This window comes from Sesamum indicum, linkage group LG8 (genome assembly GCF_000512975.1).
Source record: "Sesamum indicum cultivar Zhongzhi No. 13 linkage group LG8, S_indicum_v1.0, whole genome shotgun sequence".
Taxonomy (NCBI): domain Eukaryota; kingdom Viridiplantae; phylum Streptophyta; class Magnoliopsida; order Lamiales; family Pedaliaceae; genus Sesamum; species Sesamum indicum.
The window spans coordinates 13,555,397-13,565,108 of NC_026152.1; the positions used below are offsets into that span (position 1 = coordinate 13,555,397).

The 9,712-nt window shown below is 37.7% G+C and overlaps 1 protein-coding gene across 1 annotated transcript in view; it reads left to right on the forward strand.

Moving 5' to 3' along the window:
- Window positions 1-2,003, forward strand: part of LOC105168490 (peptidyl-prolyl cis-trans isomerase FKBP19, chloroplastic) — a 3,455-nt gene extending 1,452 nt beyond the window's left edge. The window contains exons 4-9 of the mRNA XM_011088593.2: window positions 38-88; window positions 381-461; window positions 562-606; window positions 1,198-1,253; window positions 1,526-1,601; window positions 1,697-2,003. Of these exons, the coding sequence (XP_011086895.1) occupies window positions 38-88; window positions 381-461; window positions 562-606; window positions 1,198-1,253; window positions 1,526-1,601; window positions 1,697-1,801 (414 nt within the window). The 3' untranslated portion in view covers window positions 1,802-2,003. The remainder of the gene's footprint in view (window positions 1-37; window positions 89-380; window positions 462-561; window positions 607-1,197; window positions 1,254-1,525; window positions 1,602-1,696) is intronic.

Sequence of the window (9,712 nt, forward strand, 5' to 3'; positions counted from 1 at the left end):
ATTCGAGTTCTAAATGCCAAACACGTAAAAATTGCAGGACTTGCGAGTAGGTAGTGGCCCCACTCCAAGGATAGGAGAAACAGTAGTGGTAAGGCCGTAATCTATATGGTTGAACAGTTTGAAGTTTTCTTCAGTAGAAAGTCATGGAAAAATGTTAGTTAGCAAATCTATTTTCGTTTCACTAAATTTGCTAAATTGGAAATTGATGGTTGTAAAATCAATATTTTTTTGAGATGTTAGGCTGTTGAAGATCATTTCTTTTGAATAGCACAGATAAAAAACGATACAGATAAAAAGGCAAGTGTATCATTTTTCTTCATGCAGCATTGTCTAGGAAAATGAAAAAAATGTGAGGTCAACCTAACAAACAATGCATTTAGGTCGATTGGGATGGTTACACCATTGGATATTATGGCCGGATATTTGAAGCTCGCAATAAGACAAAGGGTGGCTCTTTCGTGGTATTTTCCTTTTGCCATTACATATTGAGTGCCGTTATCACTTGGTTCATTTTTGTTTTACTTTTCTTCTTTATGCTTGTAATTTTGTTTTCTTATGCAGGGTGATGATAAAGACTTCTACAAATTCAGACTAGGGTCTCAAGAGGTAGGAAATCATTCTTAACTAAAAACTGTTTGTTGCAAAGACAGAGAGTTGTGGTGGATGGATTTTCCATGCTGTCCTGCTTCAGTAAATCATCTTCACAGGGTCATGTTTACATCTCAGCCATGCTATACATTTTTCTTTATTTTCCATTTTTGAATATTTTTTAAATATATTTATGAGGACATGTCTTGTGTAGCTTGCTTTAGAACTATGCTTTTAGCATAATAAATAATTTGAGCTAGCATGCAAGTCATGACTATCAGTAAGAAGTGTATCTAATCTTGGGGAGTACACTAGTGGGCTTTTTCATTGATCCAAAGTCCTTGACTAGTAAATCTCATCTCTCTTTTCTATGAATCTCTTCTTTGAGGGGAGAAGAATAAAATAAAGGAACTTATCCTTCCTGGATGACTTTGGTTATTCTAGCTTGTATTCTCTTGTAGAAGTTGGGTGGTGTAGGTTCTTAGTTGGTGCCTCTCGCATAATTTTCACTCCATTAGAACGGTGGGGCAGGTGTATTGGCTTCACTGTTGTTATGATTAGGCATGCTGTGGAGGTCTGTAATGACACTACGTATATGGATATATTCAGGTTATACCTGCATTTGAGGAAGCTGTATCAAGCATGGCTCTTGGTGGTATAAGAAGGTGATATATCTTTTATTCCTCCTCCCCATTTCAACCTCTGTTAGTATCTTACTGATGGCACAACCAGAAGAATTATGCTGGTATTTAGTCTATGAACAGTTTGAAGTAATTATATATTAGAAGTATCCAGAAACATGTATTAAGTATCTTTTGGTAAGTGAATGTTAGAACAACATCAGAGAACAATAAACTCAGAACTGGACACTCTTAGCAGTTATAGTTTGCATGTTACTCCACAAAGACTATTTGACAGTTCCTCGGCTATATTCCAGGATTATTGTTCCTCCTGAACTGGGATATCCTGATAATGACTCCAACAAGAAGGGTCCAAGGCCAACAACATTTTCGGTACTCTTTTCATTCTATTTCACACTACTGCAGTAAATCTGTAGTTGGTACAATGTTTAATCATGAAAGTGGATTTATTCACGTCTTCCTCCCAGGGTCAAAGAGCTCTGGATTTTGTGCTGAGGAACAAAGGATTAATCGATAAAACTCTCCTCTTTGATATTGAGCTCCTAAAAATCGTACCAAATGGAAGAGGGTAAATTGCTTTTCTCCATTGTCCGAGGATCCAGCTTAATCATAATGAGATATTCAGATGTTATCCCATCCTTACCCGGTACTAAAATGTCTGGAGTCGAAGCCATCCGATGACAAACTGTAAGGCTTTTGAAACTTAGATGTTATTATGCTATATTGTTTCCACCTTTACTTAACAACGTTGTGATGGCACGTTCTTTCGCTAGATGTAATGTGGATATCAGAAATAATCCTAACAACTATTACAAAGATTTTGGAGTACACAACTCCTTAATAGTTACAGGCCAAAATTACAGATGAATGAATAATCAGTAAGATAAAATAGCAGAAAACGATTTAAATGAATCGGCTCAGAAACTTGCCAGAACCAAGTAAAGGGAATATCGGTCACTATGAGTACCGTTCCCGCACGTCGCCGACCCACGGCAACACCACTTAACCAGAGATCACAACCACACACCAAAAACACTCGATTTTGTTATCTCACGTCGGTCACAAAGACTGTTTCTCAGCAATTTCACAAAGAGTATAACACAAGGAGGTATTTCACTGTTTTTCACCGGTGCCACACAAAGGAAGGAGATACCCCTTTAAATAGGGACTAGAGAAGAGCCCTAGAAGGTAAGCCAAGGTGACTTTCCTATCACCATTGTATTGGTGAAGGAAAGTCACCATTCTTGTTGGTGAGAAGATGGAAGGAAATCAGGCGGATTTCCAAAGAGAAGAATCAGCGGCGCAAGAAGAAATGAAAGACAGAATCAGAGAGAGAGAGATAGGTTAGGGCAGCTTATAAGTGGGTATGAAGTGGGTCGGGTCATGGGTAGGGTCGTGGGCTTCCAGGTGGGTCGGTCCGTGGGCTTTGGGCCATATCTTACAACATTCTCCACCTTGGACCAAAGCTCCTTCAAGGAACATGGTCTGGAGATTAATGGTTCTGGCATTATCATCATAGCCTTGAGGGGTTTCACCCCAGTGTACCTGCAAGGATAAAGTAGCACAGTTAGTCGGGGGCTAGGTTTAAAATTTTTAGACAGTTATGAAATTTCTCAATAGGAAGACACTTGGTGCCCATATCAGCTGGATTATCTTCAGATCTTACCTTCTCTAATTTGATGACCTCCTTACTCACAATGTCACGAATAAAATGAAATCTTACGTCAATGTGTTTAGTCCTATCGTGAAAAACGGGGTTTTTGCACAGTTGAATAGAAGATTGACTGTCGGAAAAAATAGTGAGACGATTTTTAAGAAAACCAATTTCTTTTGCAAGACCCTCAAGCCAGATAGCTTCTTTGAAAGCTTCAGTAGTAGCGATATATTCGGCTTCAGTTGTTGATAGTGCAACAATATGTTGTAGTTGGGATTTCCAACTAATGCATGATCCACATAAGGTGTAAATATATGATGTTGTGGATTTCCTACTATCCCTCTCATTAGCATAATTTGAATCCACGTAACCAATAAGATCGACAGAATCAGAAAATTTGGAGAAGTTTATACCTATGTTATCGGTACCACGTAGGTACCTAAGGAGCCATTTTAATGCCTCCCAATGGAGAGGTCCCGGATTTGACATGTACCTGCTTAAGCAACTTATAGCATATGCAATATCAGGTCTAGTACATACCATAAGGAACATTATAGACCCAATCACGTTAGAGTAGGGAACCTTACTCATTTTCTCCTTTTCGGAAGTGGTTTTAGGACATTGGTCTTTTGATAATTGGAAATGGGCAGCTAAGGGAACGGATGTAGGCTTAGAGTTTTCCATAGAAAATCTTTTCAAAACAGAATGGATGTAGGATTTTTGATTTAAAAAGATGGAAAAACGTTTTCTGTTTCTGAAAATATCCATGCCGAGAATTTTCTTTGCATCTCCAAGATTTTTCATCTCAAAATTTTTGGAAAGATCTTTTTGTAAAGATTCGATGAGATTTATGCTAGGACTGGAAATGAGCATGTCGTCAACATATAGCACGAGAAAAATAGGCACTTCATTCAAAAACTTGAAATAGAGGCAATGGTCATAGTCACTCCTTTTAAAATTTAGTGAAAGCATGAACATGTCAAACTTCTTGTTCCATTGTCTAGGTGACTGTTTTAAACCATATAAGGATTTCTTTAACAAGCAAACATGATTTGGTTTGTTTTTTTCAATAAAACCAACAGGTTGTCGCATGTATATGCATTCATCAAGATCACCATGCAAGAAGGCAGTTTTAACATCCATTTGTTTCAATTCCCAATCAAAGTGAGCAGTAAGGGCAAGGATAACACGAACAGTAGTATATTTCACAACAGGCGAAAAAATCTCGTTGTAATCTATCCCTTCCTTTTGTGTGAACCCTTTGGCTACTAATCTAGCTTTATATTTTAAAGGGTTTTCTTGTTTGATTTTAAAAATCCATTTGCAATCCACTAAAGAGCAATTTTGTGGTTTAGGTACTAGGTCCCAAGTGTGGTTGTCTTTAAGAGACTTCATTTCCTCAATCATGGCACTAAGCCATTCTTTTGACTTAAGGGCTTCGTCTACATTCGTAGGTTCAGGGTTTTCTATGTTGAGTGCTACTTGGAAGTCACTTAGTCTAGAGGGAATCCTCCGTTCTCTTCTACCCCTATCTCGAGCTAGTTGGTAATTTTCTAACGTGGGGTTTTCTAGATGGTTTTGGTCTATGCTTTGTTCATCACTATGTTCATTACTAGGTTGTTCTTCACTAACAATCTCTCCCTCTTCTTGGTTATCCTCCACCTTATTAAAAGTTATCTCATTTTGTTCCTTTTCAGTTTTAGACAAACAGGGCATTTCATTCTCATTAAAAGTCACGTTTCTACTGATAATAACCTTAAAGCCAGGTTGCTCACGATCCCACAACCTATACCCCTTAATACCATCAGGATAACCAATAAATACACATTTAATAGAACGGGGTTCAAGTTTATCAACATTCTGATGAACAAAAGCAGAACAGCCAAATGTACGTAAGAGAGAGATATCAGGTTTTCTACCACTCCAAACAGTTTCCGGAGACTTACCCAACAAAGGTACAGATGGAGACAAATTTATCAGATATGCGGCAGTCAAAACAGCTTCACCCCAAAAAGATTTTTGTAAACCCGAACTAATCAGTAAACATCTCACTTTTTCAAGCAGCGTACGATTCATACGTTCAGCAACACCATTTTGCTGTGGGGTGTAGGGATTGGTCTTATGTCTCTTAATACCAAATTTATCACAAAGATCATCAAAGTTTTTATTACAAAACTCAAGACCATTATCGGTACGCAAAGATTTGAGCCTTTTTCCAGTTTGGTTTTCGACAAGAGTTTTCCATTTTTCAAATTTTTCGAAAACCTCTGACTTGTGTTTTAGCAAAAAAACGAACACTTTTCTAGAGAAATTGTCAACGATAGAAAGGAAATACCGATTTCCACCATGGGTGGGTTCCTTAGAAGGACCCCAAACGTCAGCATGAACATAATCCAAAATACTAGAAGACATAGAGGGGTTAGGGGAGGGTGAAGCAGGAAAGTGAACACGGTGTTGTTTGCCCATCACACATTCATCACAAAATGGCAATTTATAGCTTATCTCTAGATAGGAATCCAATTCTTATATGGAGGATTTTATTAACAATATTCGTATTTTAGAGTCCCATAACATCTTTTTATCTTTCCAAATGATCAAAGTTGTTTTTAACATCTAAAATATTAGGAACACAATTGAGCTCCCACTAACCTTCCACCTTGTTCTTGACAGAGTCATGTACCTAACTAGGGATAACTCTTTTAGAGATGATAAGATCAGAGAGAGGAGATGTTATAACTGTGGTATTAAAGGACACTATATAAAAGACTGCAGAAAACCTAGAAGGGATAATCGTGATAATAGAGATAACAACACGGATGAAAAAGAGAGAGTGAATAATATTGTTGATGAATGTGGTGACGTGTTTACTGTCTCTGATGTGAATTCTGTGCATCCCATGAGTATATATGAATGGCTTGTTGATTCCGGTTGTACATTCCATATTAGCCCTTTCAAAAACATTTTCTCAAACCTCAAACTTGGTGATTTTGGTTTTGTATCTATGGCAAATGAAAAACGTTGTGCTATCAAAGGCATCGGTGATGTTTCTCTGTTTTTCGCAGAGAAACATCACCGATGCCTTTGATAGCACAACGTTTTTCATTTGCCATAGATACAAAACCAAAATCACCAAGTTTGAGGTTTGAGAAAATGTTTTTGAAAGGGCTAATATGGAATGTACAACCGGAATCAACAAGCCATTCATATATACTCATGGGATGCACAGAATTCACATCAGAGACAGTAAACACGTCACCACATTCATCAACAATATTATTCACTCTCTCTTTTTCATCCGTGTTGTTATCTCTATTATCACGATTATCGGCTCAGAGAGCCTAATCCAAAGAGAAAAAGCCCACTGCCACAAAGACCGCCAACCTTTTACGGTTGCTCAGTACTCAAACAAAAAGAACTAGAAAACTTAGGCCGCATGACCCACTTGAAACCACAAAGGTTTCTTACACAGAAGATGGGTTCACAATGAACGTTTCAAACAGTGTAGAAGCTCTATGTAAATATTTTTTAACTATTGTGTGCAAGTTCATTTTCTCCAAACCCTTTGCTAATCCCTTACCTAGCCTTCCAGAATCAACTCTCCATTTATGTGTGGCAAAAGCTCTTCTTTAATCATTATTCAGGTATTAAAGATGGCCCTTCAATAGCTATCTCTTGCGGGCTTAGTGTACCAAACAACATTCCAATGCTGGTTACAGCAAAGACATAGGGGATGTCAAACATCTAAGCTCCTCATCAATCTACTACTACTGAATCTTGGATAGCTTATCTCTAGATAGGAATCCAATTCTTATATGGAGGATTTTATTAACAATATTCGTATTTTAGAGTCCCATAACATCTTTTTATCTTTCCAAATGATCAAAGTTGTTTTTAACATCTAAAATATTAGGAACACAATTGAGCTCCCACTAACCTTCCACCTTGTTCTTGACAGAGTCATGTACCTTATGAACTTGTCAAAACAAGCATCCTAGACACAGGACATTCAAACCTAGTTCGAACTCCATAGCCAATTTCTATGGCTCCAAACCAAATAATTCGATTTAAAAAATTTTTAAACAGGTTTTATAAGAAAATGAGTTTTGCAGCGGAGTAAGCAAGTGAGCACAGTTTAACAAAAGTCACAGAATCAGGAAAGACAGATTATGAGCAATTATCAGTTTCTCCAAACCCGATATTAAAACAGTTAAGTCACAAATGCAAAGCGGATCACGAGATACTCAAGAACCCAGAATCACAGAGTATAACAGAGATTTTATCACAGTGAATATATATATCACAGTCACAAAGAATTGCAGTTTATAAGTTCACCAAGAACATGCATACAGTGATTATCACAGAAAATTCCGAAATCCGCAGTTTAAAGACAAGTCAACAACCACAAGTCCGAGGCCTTTCCAGCCTAATACCCAATCCAGATACCCGACGACCTCACGGGTCCGGCCAGGAGGATATTTAGGGGGATAAGCACCTCAGAAGATAAATGAAGTAAATAGACAGAAATAATTTGCAGAAATGTAACGAGAGAGTTCAAGGGTTACCGTTCACTGCTGGCCTTTCGGATCAGAGGTGGCTCTGATACCCCTGTAATGTGGATATCAGAAATAATCAACTATACTATTACAAAGATTTTGGAGTACACAACTCCTTAATAGTTACAGGCCAAAATTACAGATGAATGAATAATCAGTAAGATAAAATAGCAGAAAACGATTTAAATGAATCGGCTCAGAAACTTGCCAGAACCAAGTAAAGGGAATATCGGTCACTATGAGTACCGTTCCCGCACGTCGCCGACCCACGGCAACACCACTTAACCAGAGATCACAACCACACACCAAAAACACTCGATTTTGTTATCTCACGTCGGTCACAAAGACTGTTTCTCAGCAATTTCACAAAGAGTATAACACAAGGAGGTATTTCACTGTTTTTCACCGGTGCCACACAAAGGAAGGAGATACCCCTTTAAATAGGGACTAGAGAAGAGCCCTAGAAGGTAAGCCAAGGTGACTTTCCTATCACCATTGTATTGGTGAAGGAAAGTCACCATTCTTGTTGGTGAGAAGATGGAAGGAAATCAGGCGGATTTCCAAAGAGAAGAATCAGCGGCGCAAGAAGAAATGAAAGACAGAATCAGAGAGAGAGAGATAGGTTAGGGCAGCTTATAAGTGGGTATGAAGTGGGTCGGGTCATGGGTAGGGTCGTGGGCTTCCAGGTGGGTCGGTCCGTGGGCTTTGGGCCATATCTTACAACACTAGATATATGTGATTTTCACTGTGATCATTTGTCCTTTGTTGATAGTGTCCAAAAGTGAGAACTTTTCTCCATTCCCTCTATGAATGAGAACTGTTAAGTTATTACATGTTAATATGATCAATGCATTTCGACCACCAACCAAAAGTTACTTTTGAATGCTCGATCGCGGAGTATAATATGACTACCGCATGAAGAGCTCTCTTTCCAGCAGAACCATATATGGCTCTGCCACCTGAGATTAACACACCAGTAGTTCTTCAATTCTAAAGGTCATTACACATTGACCTTTCTAAAATAGAGTAATTACATTTTATCCTCTTAAAACTTTAACTAATGGGAAATTTCCAACTTACAATTGATTTATAAAGTGTAAAGAATACACTAGCAAATTTATCTAATGACCATTCTGCGCAGAGATGTACGTATTGTAGTAATATTTTTAATTCTTCAAAAGTAAATTTATTATGTTTATTTTGTTCAATGTGTCTCTTTGTAGTGTTTTCTTTCTTTTTTCTTTCTCTTTTAACTTTTTTTAGGGTTAAATTTCCTAACATAAGAAGTTAGGTTTAATTATACAAACACACAGTCTTTTATAAAATTACAAATACACCTTTGAGGAAGCATTAGTGTAATGTACTTCAAGTGGTATTTATATTAATTTTTGCTCCTGAATAGGAGTATTTTGTAGTTACAAACACCTCCCCCAATGTATGAGTAATTTTGCACTTTGCCCCCCAATCTTTTTTTTTTTACTCGATCATTTAATATTTATTTTTTGTTGCACTTTACATTTTTTTAACACTTTCAAACGAATAAAATGGGAATATTCCGAGTGGCTGAACACATGCACCCACAGCCGATTGAGTGCTGGTTAAAGTTATAAATTCTCATCCCAATTTTTCCAAAAAAAGAAAGTACAAAAAGAAAAAAGAAACCAAAAAATAAAGAATATGTTCTTCTTCACTTACCATTGCTGCCATCCACCATCGCCGTGGGTGAATTTTGGCTGCAGCGCGAACACCGCCACCCGCTTCCCTGGACAGCCACTAGAAAAGGTTTGGAGCATAAATTCTTACATCCTATTCTCCATCAGCTCCAAGCACCTCTCTCAATCTGATCTACTATTTCATAATCTTCCATGTTGGTCTTGGATTCCCATTTTCCGTCTCCATCAAAGCCAAGAATTTCATGATATGGGTCAATCCATATCCATTTTCAGCTCAAAGATTCAATCTTTAGGCAAACATTTTAACTGTTATCACACTCACCCATCTCCAGTCCATCGAGGAACTCTGAATTCTATACTTTGGCCTGAGCAAGCAACCGAGAAGAGCAAATCATGAAGTTCCCACATCAGCTTCAACCACAAGACCCCTATAAGGTGGAGCAATAGAGGGTGAAGAAGAAGAGCTTGGATTTTTTTTATAAATTGGGATAAGAATTTACAATTTTAACCCGCATTATATTCAACTGGCTTTGGGCGTTTATGTTCTGGTTATCATCACTATTGAATAAAAATCTGGAAATTATCAAGAACATGACAACCAAA